The sequence below is a fragment of the Berghia stephanieae genome, chromosome 5 (genome assembly GCF_034508935.2).
Source record: "Berghia stephanieae isolate SIO BIC M18660-M18661 chromosome 5, UCSD_Bste_1.3, whole genome shotgun sequence".
Taxonomy (NCBI): domain Eukaryota; kingdom Metazoa; phylum Mollusca; class Gastropoda; order Nudibranchia; family Aeolidiidae; genus Berghia; species Berghia stephanieae.
Window position 1 is genome coordinate 78,157,889 of NC_088364.1, and position 19,579 is coordinate 78,177,467.

The 19,579-nt window shown below is 35.8% G+C and overlaps 1 protein-coding gene across 2 annotated transcripts in view; it reads left to right on the forward strand.

The window, feature by feature from the left end:
* LOC144973649 (cell division cycle and apoptosis regulator protein 1-like) overlaps nt 1-19,281 on the forward strand; it is a 46,709-nt gene extending 27,428 nt beyond the window's left edge. For both annotated transcript variants that reach the window (XM_078916367.1, XM_078916368.1), the window contains exons 16-23: nt 495-737; nt 5,603-5,638; nt 8,557-8,641; nt 9,222-9,388; nt 11,189-11,339; nt 12,929-13,153; nt 14,495-14,651; nt 16,615-19,281. In XM_078916367.1, coding sequence (XP_078772493.1) covers nt 495-737; nt 5,603-5,638; nt 8,557-8,641; nt 9,222-9,388; nt 11,189-11,339; nt 12,929-13,153; nt 14,495-14,651; nt 16,615-16,780 — 1,230 coding nt within the window. In that variant the 3' untranslated portion in view covers nt 16,781-19,281. The remainder of the gene's footprint in view (nt 1-494; nt 738-5,602; nt 5,639-8,556; nt 8,642-9,221; nt 9,389-11,188; nt 11,340-12,928; nt 13,154-14,494; nt 14,652-16,614) is intronic.
* Nucleotides 19,282-19,579: the final 298 nt, after the last annotated feature.

Below are 19,579 nucleotides of genomic sequence, written 5' to 3' on the forward strand. Positions count from 1 at the left end.
CGCGCAAGTGTTAGTGCTATTTAGATTGTCATAATTGTAACTGTGGAGCGCAGATTGTCATACTTTTAACTGTGGAGTGCATAAAGCATGATCTATTCATGGTTATGCGCTGTACAAGTGCCATATTATTATTATTATTATTATTATTATTATTATTATTATTATTATTATTATTATTGTTGTTGTTGTTGTTGTTGTTGTTGTTGTTGTTGTTGTTGTTGTTGTTGTTGTTGTTGTTGTTATTATTAATGTTGTTGTTATTGTTATTATTATTATTATTATTTTATTATTATTATTATTATTATTATTATTATTATTATTATTATTATTAATGTTGTTGTTGTTATTGTTATTGTTATTATTATTATTATTATTATTATTATTATTATTATTATTATTATTGTCAGCTATCTACAATATTTGTTTAATTATTTCCGTAATCATCAATGTCCATTGTAGAGGGTAACCATTGAAAAAAAAAATTTTTTTTTCAGGTGTCTTTGTTTGCTGAACTTTTCAACGAGATGCTGATGAGAGACTGCGGCTTCCAGATCTACTGTGCTGTGGCTCAAGCCCCGGCTAAAAAGGAAGAGGAAAAGAAGAAGGATGAGAGTAAAAAGGATGAAAAGAAAGACAAAGAGGACAAAGATAAGAAAGAGGAGGATAAAAAAGACAAAGACCAAGACAAGAAGGAGAAAAAGGAGAAAAAAGACCAGGATAAGAAAGAGGACAAGGGGGTATGTCATCATGATTGGTTAAAGTAAAATAAAAAGTAAATATCTGAACAAATGTGTATAAAATGGTGCCAGACAAAGCAATCAAGAATAATACAAGAAAAAAAAAACCCCCAAAAAATGAGTCTTCCTCGATTGAGAAATCTTCTCTCTGTTATGCACTGTATTATGTTTTTTTGGCATATTATATATGATTTGTAAATATTTGAGGGTGTTCCTCTTAGTGGTAACCTGTGCTTGTGTCTGGATGAGACTTTTAGGTGATCTCAAACTAAGTACTTTGACATTGCGCTCTTGGAATCTACATCTGTTTCCTATTTAAATCAATTCCCCTTTGTCTTCCCTTTTCTTGGGTGCTTTAATTGTAATTCAAGAACTTTTTACTATCCCATTTTCCTCCTTTTTACTTGCGCTGATGTGACCTTTATGTGTTAAGGACCGTAAAACCCTTAAAAACATAAACAAAACAAACATCATGATTTGGATATTTACCGAATTGTGATTTGAGTAACCATAGCTTTCATACAACGAATCATTTATGATAATAGTAATAATGCAAATCATTGATACGGACCAATGTTCTGCCAATGTTTCATTTGTTAACAGCTATAGATGTGTAACATGTATTGTAATATATTGGAGTTGTTTGGATTTGGGCGAATGTAGTTGTTCGGCTATGTTTATTTATGTTAGAGTTCTTTCTAGAGGTACGCATTTTGTGTTGTGCATGTTTTACATGTGAGTGCGAATGTTGACTGCGTGAACATATAAGCACTGTTTGTTCCTTAGGAACATTGTAAGACGATCGTTTTGTGTTCGGTTAGTTGCTGAAAGAACTCCGTCCTAGCTGGTCATATTATATATTTATTTTAAATTTACCATATGATTGATAATAAATAAATTGAATTAACGAAGTCTGAGCTGAGTCGTTACAAGATGTAGTTCCATTACAACTACAATACGGGTACATAACAGGCTTGCCAACCAGTATGGTTTCTCATATTTTAAGACACTTTGAGGTCCAAAATATGATAATATGGGAACGTTGATTAAAATATGATAAATGCAAAAAGTCAACAGTTTGTAACAAAAAGGGGGAAAATGATAAAAGTGGAATAGTTGAGGTCATTAAATTATTTCCACCTAGATGAGAATCTGAGTAATCAGACATGTGATTGTCATTAGAAGAATCTGAGTATTCAGACATGTGATTGTCATTGGAAGAATCTGAGTAATCAGACATGTGATTGTCATTGGAAGAATCTGAGTATTCAGACATGTGATTGTCATTGGAAGAATCTGAGTATTAAGACATGTGATTGTTATTGGAAGAATCTGATTATTCAGACATGTGATTGTCATTGGAAGAATCTGAGTAATCAGACATGTGATTGTCATTGGAAGAATCTGAGTATTCAGACATGTGATTGTCATTGGAAGAATCTGAGTATTCAGACATGTGATTGTCATTGGAAGAATCTGAGTATTCAGACATGTGATTGTCATTGGAAGAATCTGATTATTCAGACATGTGTTTGTCATTGGAAGAATCTGAGTATTCAGACATGTGATTGTCATTGGAAGAATCTGATTATTCAGACATGTGATTGTCATTGGAAGAATCTGAGTATTCAGACATGTGATTGTCATTGGAAGAATCTGAGTAATCAGACACATGTGATTGTCATTGAAAGAATCTGAGTAATCAGACATGTGATTGTCATTGGAAGAATCTGAGTAATCAGACATGTGATTGTCATTGGAAGAATCTGAGTAATCAGACATTTGATTGTCATTGGAAGAATCTGAGTATTAAGACATGTGATTGTCATTGGAAGAATCTGAGTAATCAGACATGTGATTGTCATTGGAAGAATCTGAGTAATCAGACATGTGATTGTCATTGGAAGAATCTGATTATTCAGACATGTGATTGTCATTGGAAGAATCTGAGTAATCAGACATGTGATTGTCATTGGAAGAATCTGAGTATTCAGACATGTGATTGTCATTGGAAGAATCTGAGTATTCAGACATGTGATTGTCATTGGAAGAATCTGAGTATTCAGACATGTGATTGTCATTGGAAGAATCTGATTATTCAGACATGTGTTTGTCATTGGAAGAATCTGAGTATTCAGACATGTGATTGTCATTGGAAGAATCTGATTATTCAGACATGTGATTGTCATTGGAAGAATCTGAGTATTCAGACATGTGATTGTCATTGGAAGAATCTGAGTAATCAGACACATGTGATTGTCATTGAAAGAATCTGAGTATTCAGACATGTGATTGTCATTGGAAGAATCTGAGTAATCAGACATGTGATTGTCATTGGAAGAATCTGAGTAATCAGACATGTGATTGTCATTGGAAGAATCTGAGTATTCAGACATGTGATTGTCATTGAAAGAATCTGAGTAATCAGACATGTGATTGTCATTGAAAGAATCTGAGTAATCAGACATGTGATTGTCATTGGAAGAATCTGATTATTCAGACATGTGATTGTCATTGAAAGAATCTGAGTATTCAGACATGTGATTGTCATTGGAAGAATCTGAGTAATCAGACATGTGATTGTCATTGGAAGAATCTGAGTAATCAGACATGTGATTGTCATTGGAAGAATCTGATTATTCAGACATGTGTTTGTCATTGAAAGAATCTGAGTAATCAGACATGTGATTGTCATTGGAAGAATCTGATTATTCAGACATGTGATTGTCATTGGAAGAATCTGAGTATTCAGACATGTGATTGTCATTGGAAGAATCTGAGTAATCAGACATGTGATTGTCATTGGAAGAATCTGAGTAATCAGACATGTGATTGTCATTGGAAGAATCTGATTATTCAGACATGTGTTTGTCATTGGAAGAATCTGAGTAATCAGACATGTGATTGTCATTGGAAGAATCTGAGTAATCAGACATGTGATTGTCATTGGAAGAATCTGAGTAATTAGACATGTGATTGTCATTGGAAGAATCTGAGTAATCAGACATGTGATTGTCATTGAAAGAATCTGAGTAATCAGACATGTGATTGTCATTGAAAGAATCTGAGTATTCAGACATGTGATTGTCATTGGAAGAATCTGAGTAATCAGACATGTGATTGTCATTGGAAGAATCTGAGTATTCAGACATGTGATTGTCATTGGAAGAATCTGATTATTCAGACATGTGATTGTCATTGGAAGAATCTGAGTAATCAGACATGTGATTGTCATTGGAAGAATCTGAGTATTCAGACATGTGATTGTCATTAGAAGAATCTGAGTATTCAGACATGTGATTGTCATTGGAAGAATCTGAGTAATCAGACATGTGATTGTCATTGGAAGAATCTGAGTATTCAGACATGTGATTGTCATTGGAAGAATCTGAGTATTCAGACATGTGATTGTCATTAGAAGAATCTGAGTAATCAGACATGTGATTGTCATTGGAAGAATCTGAGTATTCAGACATGTGATTGTCATTGGAAGAATCTGATTATTCAGACATGTGATTGTCATTGGAAGAATCTGAGTAATCAGACATGTGATTGTCATTGGAAGAATCTGAGTATTCAGACATGTGATTGTCATTGGAAGAATCTGAGTAATCAGACATGTGATTGTCATTGGAAGAATCTGAGTAATCAGACATGTGATTGTCATTGGAAGAATCTGAGTAATCAGACATGTGATTGTCATTGGAAGAATCTGAGTAATCAGACATGTGATTGTCATTGAAAGAATCTGATTATTCAGACATGGGATTGTCATTGGAAGAATCTGAGTAATCAGACATGTGATTGTCATTGGAAGAATCTGATTATTCAGACATGTGATTGTCATTGGAAGAATCTGAGTATTCAGACATGTGATTGTCATTGGAAGAATCTGAGTATTCAGACATGTGATTGTCATTGGAAGAATCTGATTATTCAGACATGTGATTGTCATTGAAATTACAGGATTTTCCTTCTCTCTACTAAGCTTGATAAATCAATGAATGTTACATAGCTGCCAACCAGTACGATAAAATCGTACTTAGTACGATTTGGCCAATCCAGAAAAAGAAAAATAATCCAGAAAATAAAAAATAAGAAAATCTGATAAAAATTATCTTGGGAGAAAATTTTCGCCTCAGTAATCTGCTTCTGTCACCACCTCCCCATCACTTATGCCTGCCCAGTATGATGATAAAGGTAAGCTTCTCTTAGTATTACAGTACTGACCATTCTAGTACTTAAGTACATTAATAAATATGCCATTTTAAGACATGAATTGGGCGTCCGCGCCGCACCGCGTATAATAATACATTTTTGCATTTTGAAAAGTTGGCAGCTATGATGTTAAATAAAAAAATTTGGATGGTTGGGCGTTTTGAAAATATGATTTTTTGGGAAGAAATATGAGAAATTGACCATAAACATTGGGAAAAATGTAATAAATCTTTTCAAACGGTTGAAGTTGGTTGGCAAGTCTGATATACGAGTTATCAAAATTCAAGGTAGGGAATGAGGACTAATTCATAGTTTGTTTAGTTATGTTAAAATTAATGAATTTGAAGTTGTATTCATCTGTTTAATTTTTATGTTAAGTTTCCACCTTTTCATGTGAGAGCAGTGAGGGCTGCCTGAAGCCTGGGATTTTAAAATAAACTACCAAAAGGATGTAGATGGAAAGGCTACAAATGGAAACAGTGTTATTTACATTCGAATCTTTGCGATTTTCACCTTTTTGTTAACTTCTTTTCATTCAAAAGTTTTCTTTATTATCAAACATTGTCTCCTATCAATTTAATCTTCTTGTCACAATTTAATAGAAATTTAAAATTAATTCTATGATATGAAATTTGTCCATTATACAGAGTTCAAGTCCAAAAAGACGGAAAGTAGAGAATAAGGTAAAATTATGATTTATATTTCGTTTATTTTTCATTCACTTTTCAGTCAGGAGTTTTTAAAGTGACAAATACCTCCTAGCTCACATTCAAACACACCCACTCATAAACACACACATACTCACATGAACATGCACATACAATGCTCACACATTCAAGCACATATATTCTCACACTAGTTACAACACACTATCTAGTGCCAGTTATATTGCAATCAATCTCTTTTATCCACCATTGAAGGTTGAGAACTTAATTTAATTTCTGTAAAATCCCATGTGTCTAGCTAACATTTCACCATTCCAAAGGTTTTCGATGGAGATGGGGAAATTTGTTCATCAGATTTTTTTCAAATAGTCGATGTCATTTTTTTCCTTATTAAAAATTCATACACACAAAAAAAATAACAGTTATTAAAAACAAGGAAAAATATATTTTAAGAAAGTAAGAATCAACGTGAATTTTTCTTTTTTCAATAATAAGTAATTTATTCAGTTAGGAGACTTTGAAGGCAATGCTTAGAAAGGCAATGTTGTATTATTCAATGTCATCTGTGTTTTGTATTGTAAGTTTTATTTTATTTTTTTGAAAGAGATGAATTCACTTCTTCTATGCATTCACCGACCAGACAAAATATGTTTTTTTCTTAGACATATGATTCGGTTTAGTACGGCTATCTGGGTGGGGATCCTGACCTCCCATAGTGGGCAGGGAGGTACATGCTGTGTCTTCTATCCCCCCATACCCGTTTCCCAATTGTTTCCTGTCATTGTCTTGGAATGAGATTACTTAGTTGTGTCCTGATCCTTGCCGGAGCTCCTTGTCTGGGAGGGAAACAGTCGAATGTATAGTTATAGTTTTGGGAGATGATATTTTTTTCCTTGTAAATCATCTCTCTGTTATGCATTGCATTATGTTGAGTTTACATGTTATATTATATTATTGGTAAACATTTGAGTGTATTCCTCATAGTTGGGACCTGTGCTTGTCTGGATGAGACTTTTAGGTGATCTCAAACTAAGTACATCGGTGGTATGCTCTTGGAATCTACATCTGATCTCTATTTGTTCCCAGTTCCCCTATGTCTTACTTTTTCTTGGGTGCTTTAATTGTAATTCTATAACTTTTTACTATCCCATTTTCTTCCTTTTTACTGGCGCTGATATAACCTAAATGTGTTGCAAGCGCCGTAAAACCCTTAAAAACATAAAACATAAGTACGGCTATGCTGGGTGGGGATCCTGACCTCCCATAGCGGGCAGGGAGGTACATACTGTGTCTTCTATCCCCTTATATCTGTTATCCAACATGCTTTCTGTCTTTGTCTCGGAATGAGATTACTTGGTTTTGTCCTGGCACTGGCCGGAATCCTAGCTGGGAGGGAAACAGTCAAATGCAGTCATTGTTTTGGGAGATGATATTTTTTTCCTTGTAAATCATCTCTCTGTTATGTATTATTATTTTTATTTTGAATGTATAATGTAAGCATTTGAGTGTGTTCCTCTTTGTTGGATTTTGTGCTTGTGTCTGGATGAGACTTGTAGGTGATTTCAAACTAAGTACATTGGTGGTGTGCTCTTGGAATCTACATCTGATCCCTATTTGTTCTCAATTGCCCTTTGTCTTACTTTTTCTTGGGTGCTTTAATTGTAATTCTAGAACTTTTTACTATCCCATTTTCTTCCTTTTTACTGGCGCTGATATAACCTAAATGTGTTGCAAGCGCCGTAAAACCCTTAAAAACAAACAAAAACAAAAACAAGTGCGGCTATGTGGTCATGTGGTATGATACTCGCTTTCCTGGATGGGGTTCCCGACCTCCCATAGTGGGGAGGGAGGTACTTGCTGTGTCTTCTATCCCCCTGTCTGTATCTGCTTTCTGTCTTTGCCTTGGCCGGAGTCCTTGGCTGGGAGGGAAACAGTCGAATATATAGTTATAGTTTTGGGAGATGATATTTTTTTCCTTGTAAATCATCTCTCTGTTTAGTACTGTTATTTTTTCATTTTAACATATGATTTGTTAACATTTGAGTGTATTCCTGTAAGTAGGATCTTGTGCTGGTGTCTAGGTGAGACTTTTATGTGATCTCAAACTAAGCACCCTGATCGTGTGCTCATGGAATCTACATCTTTGACCTATTTGAACCGATTCCCCTTTGTCTTACTTTTTCCTCAAGTCCTCTAATTGTACATCTGTAATGTCTTTACTGTCCAATTTTCATCCTTTTCACTGGCACTGATATCACCTAAATGTGTTGCAAAAACACTCGCTTTCGGATCGGAAGGTCCTGGGTTTGAGTCTCGCTTGGCACATAGTTGAGCCCTTGGAAAAGGCTCTTTACTTATATTCTCTCACCGTACTCGGGTGTGAAATGAGTACCTGACGGCTAACAGCATTGTCTATGTCAGAAAAAAATTGTAATATCACCTAACTGGCGGCAAGTCTCGTTCTACATGTTACATGTTGCTGTTGAGCACGTTTAGTGGATATTGCGCTATATGAAAGTTTTTTTGTTTTTTTTATTCGGTAGCAAGGCAAGTAACGCACCATACATCATTATTTTAAAATCTAGATTAAAACATTTATTTTATGAGAGATATCGTGCATAATGCCTTTTATTGTATTGCATTATCTCGGTTTTATTTGTATGTGTCAGTTAATAGTATGTGTGCTATTAGATTATTGCTACAAATATTTGATTTTATGTCATGATGTTATTGCCTGTAAAGTGCATAGAACCCGGCATCGTCATTATGCGCTATACAAATACGATTTATTATTTATTACTCTATTTTTTTTATGAAAAGCAACCAAAAGACATGGAAAAAAAAATTATATAAAAATACTGCTCTATTCAAAGGAGATATTTTTAACACAGTCTTTGTCATTATCGTATATATCTTTTTTTATTATCTCCTTATAGGAAAGTGGAGAAGATGGTGCAAAAGAAGAGGAATCTTTTAAGGATAAGGATGGAGACAAAGACGAAGATCGTAAAAGTGATAAAGGTGAGAAAAATATTGCTTTCTACTCCAAATCTTAGATTCTTCATTTTAGGAACTCTTCAGTCTTAGGTATTTTATTCTGTGCGATTTAATGCCATTGCCCATATGTCTTTAATTTCAAAATTCACTGGTCCAGTTTATAATTTGATTTTTCAAAATTTCTACCACACAAGGGGTCTCAATAGCTCAGTTGGTAGAGCACTCGCTTCACATGCAAAGGGACCAAGATCGATCCCGGGTGTAGTCGAGATTTTTTTCCCCCTGTCCACCTAGGAGTGATTGGGTAGCTGGCTCTGTCAGAGCTGATGGGAATTACTTTGTGATAGACCAGCGTCCTGTCCAGAGGATAGCAAGCAGTTGCTATTGTCTGTTTCATGCCATAGAAACCGGGATAAACCCTGGCTCCATGGCTCTTTAGGACTCCCCCCCAACACACACACACAAAATATACATATAAAAATATTGAGTGCAAAAAATTGGAACTGAAATCCAATTAATACAGCATTTTTTTTTTTTTTCTCGTATTTGTTTTGATGGAATATCTCATAAGAGAATTATTTTTAAAAATCTTTTGTCCACAAAGATAAGGACGATAAGAAAAAGAAAAAAGAGGAGGACAAGAAAATAACAACAAAGCCCGACCTTCTCCTGGCCTTTTCCTATTTTGATCAGAACCACTGTGGTTATTTGTCTGACAAGGATGTGGAGGATATCATCCACACTCTGGGACTTAAATTGTCCAGAGCTCAGGTAAATATCTGTGTTGTTTGATGTTATCAACAATTATCAGGTGTGAACATCCCCCCCCCCCCCCCCCGCCCCCCCCACCTTTTTTTTTATTTTTCTTTCAAATCCTGTGCAATCCCCTTTTAAATGATAAATTGCTAAAGCATCGAGTTGAACAGTGTGTTGTGACGATGCTACTGGGCGGGTTCGCGACGGTGCACGAGTGCGGACCGGACTTTGCTGATTGGGCCGATCGTCATAACATAGTAGTGTGAGAACCATAAGAGGCTGCTGCTGCTAAAAATGGAATTTGTGCATTTCATGTTGAAGTGGAAGGACATAATATAGTGTTTTTTAAATTGAATGATGACGACAATATGACATTTCGTGATGAATTTGATCAAAATTGGGGGGGGGGGGGGTCTTGATAGCTCAGTTGGTAGAGCACTCGCTTCACATGCAAAGGGACCGAGATCGATCCCAGGTGCAGTCGAGATTTTTTTCCTGACCCTCCTGTCCACCCAGCAGTGATTGGGTAGCTGGGTCTGTTAGCTCTGGTGGAAAGTACTTTGCGATAGACTAGAATCCTATCCAAAGGATAGCAAGCAATTGCTATTGGCCATTTCATCTATAGAAACTGGGATAAATTCTGGCTCCATGGGCCAAATCGCTTTGAAGGCCTCTTTTAAAAAAAAAAAAATCAAAATGGACATTTGAACTACGATTATATATTTAAAAAATAAAAAAAAATGACTCCTTTCGCCACAGCACCATTAGATGCCGTCGCCTAGGCATTCCCTGAAGGAATATAGATAATCCATCAACAAGATGTCTGACGTCAACAGGAATCACCCATGTTGTCCAATGTGAGCAAATTGTGTGTTAATAATCTTGCAGAAGGAAAAAAAATTAAAGTGCCTAAAGCGGGGTTTGAATCTGGGACCTTCAGAGTCACAGGGCAATTGCTTAACCTCTCGACCACTTCACCTCCCATAATTATGTATAGTCAAATGAAAAAGTAAGGTGCAGAAATAATATTTTAAAATCCGTAATTTTTGAGGGATTGCATTTGACTCTTTGTTTGCGTCAAACCTGTTTTATGATGAGGTGAACTGATAGAAGAAGAAAATTAAGTGTAAAGAATCACTTTTAAAATTTTTTTTATGTTCAAGTTTCAGGAAAATATCTGAAAAAGTGTGTACGTGTTATGGTAGCACGTCTGATAGGTAATCAGGAGATCTGAGGTTTGATCCCACATCATGGAAGACTGATTGTTTTGTTTTTTAAATTGTTTTCGTGTTTTCCTCTCTTGCTTCTTTCTGGCACAATTTCATACACACCTTTTTCAGATCTTTATCTTACACCAGTGCCTGCTTGCTAATTTGTCATGTTGATATTTTTTAAGTTTAAGAAACAAAACTCACGCTTTTCAATTAAGGTGATGTTTATTTCAACTCAAATTTTATAAGTTAAGCTCAATATTAAATTTTAAGCATCAAGTTCACCTTGACATAATGTTTTGACATGATTGGTCACATATTTAAAAATCAGGAAGGTATAGAAGAAACAAAGTTGACGTCACGCAGCTCTTTGTTATAATTTTTAGACATCTTAACATCCTTTTAGTGATAAGTTCTCACTAAATTATATCAATCTGTCTATAAACGTTTAAGGTTACACACAGTTTTGTGTGTTGTTTCGTTATATCCGGTTGGTGGAAGTTGTGAGTATTATACCTAAACACAAAGTATCAGTACATGTTGTAAGTTGTGTTTTATTTCTCTCTCTCTCCCTCTCTCTCCACCTGTCTTCCAATTTTATCAGATAAAGAAAATGGTTCAAAAAGTTCTTCATCACGACTCGTTCAAATATCGTAAATTTACGGATGGATCCGTGAATGACAAGGGTGAGATTGTAGATGAAAAAGATGAAGATGTCGAAGTGACAAAGATGGAACCAGAACAACTTGCAAGAGGTGATTTGTTCTATTTGAATAATGTTAATATTTCTGTTCTCTTGTTTTCCTAAGAAGTGATGTGAATGACCACAGCAATGTCTATGCATGTGTTTTTTAAAATTCTTAATTTAAAATATAATTTAAGCTGTCGCCTTATATATATAAAAACAAAGACAACACGTCACCTTAATTCATGTTTGCCACATGGTGTTCGAATTTTTAACTCGCAACTGGGATTAAAATTAATTACTATTTTTTAAATATACACACACAAGTTCGGACTGGAGGCCAGAGGTATGGCCTATCTCAATTTATCAAAGTAATATATAAAATGGTTCTTGGTTGTATATTTTTACATTTTTGTACATTTGCATATATATATATGTATACATTGTCGCCATAGATTCTCAACTTTGTGTTTATACATTTTTATGCATGCCACGATTGTAAACGAATTTCCATTTTTTTAAAATGAATAAAGTATATATTATTATTGTTATTATTATTATATTATTATTTATAACCCAATTTTGGTTCAATGCCAAATTAGTTATTTTTGCCTGAAGCCGAGTTGTAGATTTTTGGCTTGAAACCAGGTGATATATTTTTTGCCTGAAGCAAAGTTGTAGATTTTTGGCCTGAAACCAAGTGCTAGATTTTTGGCCTGAAGCCAAATGAGAAATTGTTTGACCTGAAGCCAAAACAAGTAAGCTGAAGATAAACAAGCATGTATGTATGATTTTATACATGACTGACAAACGTGAAACTATTTTTTTTTACTGCTTACCTCAGTAGCCCCAATAAGAACAAAGATCTATCTTTGTCTATAATTTTCAATTCAAATAAATAGCTGTAATTAATTCAATAAGTACAATCAATAATTATGATGATATAAGTGTTTTGTACGTTACCCCTTCCAATGAAAAAAACTGCAATCAACACCACTTTAGACCCCATACAATATGAATAGATATATCAATCCAAACAAATTCCTGTGAATCAATAATTACGTGCTGCTCGTAGGACGGTTCAACGTGAAATGACTTGTAGGATTGGCATCATGTGATTCTCGTGTTACAACGAAGCGAATGTCTGGGAAACGAGGTGAAATAGATGTGAAACTAGATAATTCCATTTTCATGGGATTAACTAAAAAAAAACAAGTTTTGATCCTTTCAAGAAAGCCAAGTGCCATGTAAGGAAAAATGGGGGTCCCAATAGCTCAGTTGGTAGAGCACTCGCTTCACATGCAAAGTGACTGTGATCGATCCCAGCAGTGATTGGGTAACTGGGTCTGTAGTATCTGGTGGAAAGTTCTTTGCAATAGACTAGCATCTTATCCAAAGAGTGGCAAGCAATGGCTACTGTACTTTTCGCATATTGGAACTGGGATAAACTCTGGCTCTGTGGGCCTAATGACTCAGGACTACTTACTATGTAGGGAAAAAAAATAAATTATCCAAACCTGCCTCTCTTATAGATTTAATTGGTAAATACAAATTTTTTTGGGGCCAAATTTGGCCAAACCCATCTATTTTTTCTCTCCAAATTTTGTATTTGAATTGGACTGTATTAATTTCCTTTGTTTTTGTCCTTTTAAAAATAAGGCAACAGGGAGTCTTTACGCAAACTGTTGGAGTTATCTGGTGTCAAGACTGAAAAGAGTGAGCAACAATCATCAGCAGCCACTAAAGGAGATGACAATAGCCGCAACTTTGTCGACTACAAAGGATCTTTGTTGGACATTGAGTCACTCATGCAGAAATTGGAGCGTAGTGAAAAGTCTCGGGCTGCCTTGGAAAAAACCTTATTGGTTACCAATGATGAACTTAGTAAGTTGCAACTGATTAAAAAATTTTACTCGGTGCAGTTCTTGACCTCCCATAGTGGGCAGGGCGGTCACTTATGGTGTCTTCTATATCCTTAAATTATCTGTTTTCTGAGTTGCTTTCTGTCTTTGTCTTGGAATTAGATTACTTGGTTTTGTCCTAGCCAAGGCCAGAGTCCTTGACTGGGAGGGAAGCAGTCAAATGTATAGTTATAGTTTTGGAAGATGATATTTTTTTCCTTGTAAATCATCTCTGTGTTAAGTACCATTTCATTTCGTTTTAAATATACAGTTGGCTCTGCTTAATCGCACATCGGTTAAATGCACACTCTGCTTATACGCTACACATTCCTGAAAAAAAAACAGAATTTTCGCTATATAATCACACACCTCCACTTAATCGCTACACCTTGATTCCATCTTGACTGGAGAAAAATAATTTTTAAAAACACAAAAGTAATGATTTGATCGATTTGTTACAATGGACAATAATATACCCATTGGCCATGAATTGATATCTTAGGAGCTACTGGACTCTGTTCAGCCACACAAAAAAACATCATCTGAATAATGAAGATGCGAATGAGTCATCGGTGACACCGCCCCTCACTAACACTGAAAAACTTGACTTGCTGGACAAATTACGTTGGAGATAAGGGTTTATAAACAGCTTTCACAGAATAGAAAGCAATCAACGCTTCATATGCTTCTTACAAGCAATAATGTCACATTTTGTTGTCGATAAAACATGAAAAAGGTGCTTGGATGTTGTTTTTAGCTTCTTCCCTTAATCGATATACTCACCCAAACTCCCGAGAGTGTGCGATTAAGCGGAATCAACTGTATAATGGTTTGTAAACATTTGAGTGTTTACGTCTTGGTGGAGACCTGTGCATATATCTAGATGAGACTTTTAGGTGATCTCAAACTAAGTACAATGATAGTGTGCTCTTAGAATCTACGTCTGTTACCTATTTGGCCCATTCTCACCTGTCTAATTTTTTCTCGTAATCTTTCAATTGTAAATTTGTAACTTTTATTACTATCCCATTTTCTTCCTTTTTACTGGCACTGAAATGACCTAAATGTGTCGCAAGTGCTGTAAAACCCTTAAAATCAAACAGAACAAATTTTCATATGCCTCTCCAAGACAAGTTTCAACTTGCATTAAAAATAATTGAGTCAATGGTAAAACTTTGTCCTCTTCAAATCAACTGACTGATTTTGTTTTCTGTTATTATCGACATAGCTGCCAGCTCCACTCACTTCTCTGAATAGATATTTTATTCAACTCTTTCACTGGTATGATTTACTGAATGTGCTAAGACTCATTTTCAACTTGCAGAAACTGTGAAATCTAATCTTTCCGAGACTGAGAAAGACAATAACAGGCTGAGTCAAGATCTACGAAAGGTGAAGTTGGATTTAGAGGGAGAGAAAAGTGCCAGAACATCATCAGAAGCTGTGAATCAAGAGTGGCATCAGCTTGCCTCCAGTTCCAGGTACATTACTGTTTTTCCTTTGTGTGCGGCTATGTGGTCTTGTGGTATGACGTTCGCTTTTGGATCGGAAGGTCCTGGGTTCAAGCCAGTATAGAGAGTTTGCGGGGTTTGTTAGCCAGCCTCATTGTGGCCGACATGGTGTCATATGGAAGACCTACAATCTGTGAACGCTGAATTAGTTAAGATTTCATATTTTAACAGTGGTTGGGCTGATACAATTGTTTACACATTATTGTGACAGGTGGACGTTTTTATATAGTGTAATATCCACTAAACGTGCTCAAAGCGCTTTACAAAGAGTCGCTGGCCAACAGCAACACTTAACATGTAGGACAGGACAGAGACAACGCTGTTAACAGCCAGTTACTCATTTTACACCTGAGAACAGTGAGAGAATGTGAGTAAAGAGCCTTTTCCAAGGACTCAACTATGCGCTGAGTAAGGCTCGAACCCAAGCTCTTCCTATCCGAAAGCGAGTGTCCTACCTCAAGACCAAATAGCTGATGTATTGAAACAGTGGGCTAGGCCGATAAAATTGTTTACATTATATTTTGACACTAGGGCCTGGCTTACACTGAGGAAAAACATGTTTTTTATATTTGCCCCTGTTCAAATACCTACAGATAAATCAAAACAACTAATGCCCAAACATTTTAAACCTTAATCTTGCTTAAAAGGTTTTTGGACGGTATTGGAGGTTATTTTTATTATTATTATTATTTTTTCAATGTAACCCTTTCCATCACTAACCACACTAACATTGGTTGAAATTGTAAAAGACAAGCCAACGACACTGGGTCATATTATTATATATTCATCTAGTACAATTGATATGAGGATGTAACGGTCGCGTGCAAAGATTTGAGCTTATATGACAGTGCGATGCCATATTATATGTTGTAGTGGTGGTAGGGATGATGATGTGGTGGTAGTGGTGGTAGGGATGATGATGTGGTGGTAGGGATGATGATGTGGTGGTAGGAACGATGACTGTTGTAGTAGTATTGGTGGTTCGGATACTATTACTATTACTGCTACTACTACTACCACTACTACATCTACAACTACTACCACTACTACTACTACAACTACTCCTACTCCTACTACTACCACAACAACTACCACCAACACCACAACGGCTGCCCAATACTACTACCGTTTAACACCACTAAAGCTACCAATACTTCTTTGACTATTTTTCATATTACATGTTGAAACTGGCATATCATTACTTCGTCCCTTCACTCTCTGTCTCATAATCACACAAACACACAGACACAAAGCACATAATAACTCTGGTGAAAAATGTTATTAAAGTTATTGGAAATGGTGTTTTATAGAAAGTTGATGCTTAGGTAAATGTAATATATAAGCATAAACCATTGATTTCAGAATAAAATATAATTTCCTAGGTCTTAAATTTTGTTTCAAGGTCGTTATAATAATAATAATAATAATAATAATAATAATAATAATAATAATAATAATAATAATAATAATAATAAAGTGTTCTTCTATAGAGTTTATAAAATTATTGTATCCCAATGGTCCTTGGTTAACCCGTTAAACGTCACACTCTGGAACGACATGTAAGTAAAAATTTGCCCAGAAAACTCATCCTTCAAATATCGATAGAGTTAAGCAACCCTCATCTTGGTAAATACTCTAAAACCGGGGATTTCATGGAAGTCCTCGCGACGTCCCAGGTCTGAGAGTTTTTGCCAAGGTGAGGGTCATTTAAATCAGTCGATATTTGAAGGAAAAGTTGTCTGGCCAAATTTTTAATTGCGTGTCTTTCCAGAGGACGGCAGTGAACTGGTTAAAATAGACTATGTGACGATTCTGTGCAGGTTAAGGCAGATTTTGATAGATAAATTGACAAAATGTTTAATTATTCCTGAATTGTATAAAGATTATCGTCTAATAACGACATGCTGTTTTTCCCCATTTTTCTCATTTTCAGAACACACATCATGAACGCTCTCAATTCAATCAATACCATGTTGACTTCTGGTGACAAAAAATCTAAAAACGAGGAAGGAAAAAAGAACGGAGTGAAGAAAGAGTCCATAGAAGCAAATTTATCAAACGTAAAAAAAGAAATTATACAGGACTCCAGTGCATCATAGTTGAGGATTAAAACCACCCATTATCCCCCCCCACCCCCTTTATATTTTTCCCTCTTTAAGTTTCAAATGATTTTAAACTTTCTTTTTTTATTGTTAACGGACTATGTGTTCATTGTGTAATCTGATTCTGATTATCACCTCCCCTCCTTCCACCACCACCATCTCCTTATTTTTACATTCCCACCCTCTTGTTGTTTTACCTCCGAACCGATTCCCCTGACCTATTTAGTCGACGTATAACAGATAACACTGTTATGTTGTTCAGTTATTTAACCATTTCACTGCGGTACTCTGGAGAATCTCGTATTCAAAAATTTGGCCAGAAAACTTGTCCCCTTCAAATTTCAAATGACCCTCAGCTTGGCAAATACCATCAAAGAGTTTTTTTTTTTTTTTGTTTTTTTGCCAAGATGAGGGTCATTTAATAAATCAATCGATATTTGAAGGACTCGTTTTCTGGCCAAATTTTTTTTCAGAGCATGACAGTGAACTACAGTAGAATTACTTTAAACCGAAATTTTGGGGACCTTCTAAACCATTTCGGTTTAAAGACATTTTGGTTTAAAGCAAGTTCCCGTGTTGCAATGTTTTTCAATGGTAGTAACTATTTAAGGAATTTTCTCATTTAATCGTATCATGGGTTTCCCGTTAAATGGAGTTGTTGAATAAATGCTGTCTTCGTAACCATTAATTGTTAAAAATTTTTTTTTGTGTGTTTTAAAAATATTTTTGGGGGTTTTGGTTTTCAATTCAAAATTGTTGAAAGAGTTGGGTTCGGGATGCCGTGTTTTTTACAATCTCTGTCTTGATCAACTTTTTTTTCATCGACTTCACATAGTATTTTGATTTTAAACTCAAACGTGTAAGCACAGTGCTTTCTTTTAGACATCTTTTAGTAAAATGCAAAGCTAAAATAAGATCGAAAGTTCTTGTGCGATAATTGATAATGAATGATGCGCAGCTACTCAGAGGTGAAGTGAAATGGAAATGAAAAGGCGTGTCAATGCTAACCTGTCTACTACACACCCCTCTTTTGTTGAATTGCCATTAGGTTCAAAGGCCTAATTTCATAGAACCCCCCCCCCCCCCCCCCCCTCACACACTTAAACAAAGTGGAAATGAAATGGCATGTCAATTGTAAGTTGTCTACCCCCCCCCCCCCCCTTCCTTATTCTCGTGTTGAAAATCCAGTCAGTTCTAAAGCATCAACACACGAGCGAGAACATCTCGCTTGCGTGATTCTACACCCCAACTCCTCCTTCCTCATTTTTCGCCTGCCAGTCACCCACTGTCTTCCTTTTCCAGTCTGTGCGATTGTGGTGTTGGCCGAGCCCAAGTGCAGTGTTTGCCCCCCCCCCCCCCCCCATTACCCTAATTTTATACTTACGCTCTGTTTAATACCGCCAGGCATTATTACGTGTGGCCACCTTCCCCAATTTTTGAAGAAAAATTGAGAGAGAATAAAGCCTTTGTTAAAGGAAGGTGGTCTCAAATTGTTTCGGTTTAAAGAAAGTCCTTCTTAGAAGTATTTCGGTTCATCGTAAGAATTAGTACAAAGATAATGAAGAAACTAGTACAATTTATTAAATTCTTTGCGGTTTAAGGTATTTTTCGGTTTAGCTTCTTTCGGTTTAAAGTAATTTTACTGTAGTTAAGTCTTGTTGCTATGTCATTTAAGAATGAAATTTAAATTCTGGGATTCAAAGGAACAAAGAGGAATGGAAAAGAACAAAGAAAGTCGGCTCACTAATTGGAGACACCGAGGATGTACAAAGAAGAAAACAGCTATCAAACGCCGGACTCAGTAAACTCACCAATGTATGGATTAGAGGTGACAAAATAAAGAGAAAAACCAAACTGAAACTGTACCATGCTCTTGTAAAACCGGTACTTCTGTATAACTGCGGCACTTGGGCGTTGACAAAACCTGAAGAAGAACATCTGGATGCCTTCCATCGCACACAGCTAAGAAGGGTACTGGACATCAAATACCCAAAAAGATCTCAAATGAATCACTCTATAAGATCACAAAAGAAAGACCAATCTCCCTTGACATTTTACAACAACGATAGCAACTTTTCGGTCACATACTACGCAGGGACAAAAACATACCAGCAAACCATGCCATATCGGGATACTTCCAAAAACACGGGAACCTTTTCAGAGGAAGACCGATCACAACACTCCCTGTGATCCTAAACAAAAACCTCACAACACTTGGACAAAGCATTAGTCTCATAACGGCAGGGGACCTTGAAAATCTGAGAACCCTAGCAGAGGACCGGCAATATTGGAGAAACCTCACACAGGAAATACTGGAAACGGCCAAGGCGACCCGTCTTTCGTCTTTCGGTCGAGACGCGAAAGGCATCTAAGTCAGTAAGTCAAGTCAAAGATTATTTTTATTGCTTTGGTGTATACAAAGTATGTCTTTATGGTGTAATGTTTATAAATAATGTTTTCTCTGTGTCATCTGTGAATAAACATTATGTTGAAATATACAGTTCTCTTGGAATTTAATTTTTGTTGACACAATGAGATATATATATATATATATATGACACAATGAGATATATATATATATATATATATGTTTTAAAAATTTTCTGGTAATCAGGTCTGATCTCCAGTCGAAGTAGATTGATTATTTATGATTTTTTATTTCGGGGTATTCTTGCTTTGGCGCCATTTCATACACACTTGTTCTCCAATGACAAAAAAAAAGTAGTGATATCAGCACTTTACAAGCTTCCGCGAGGACGAGAGACGCATGCGCACAACCAACATGACGTTCTCTCT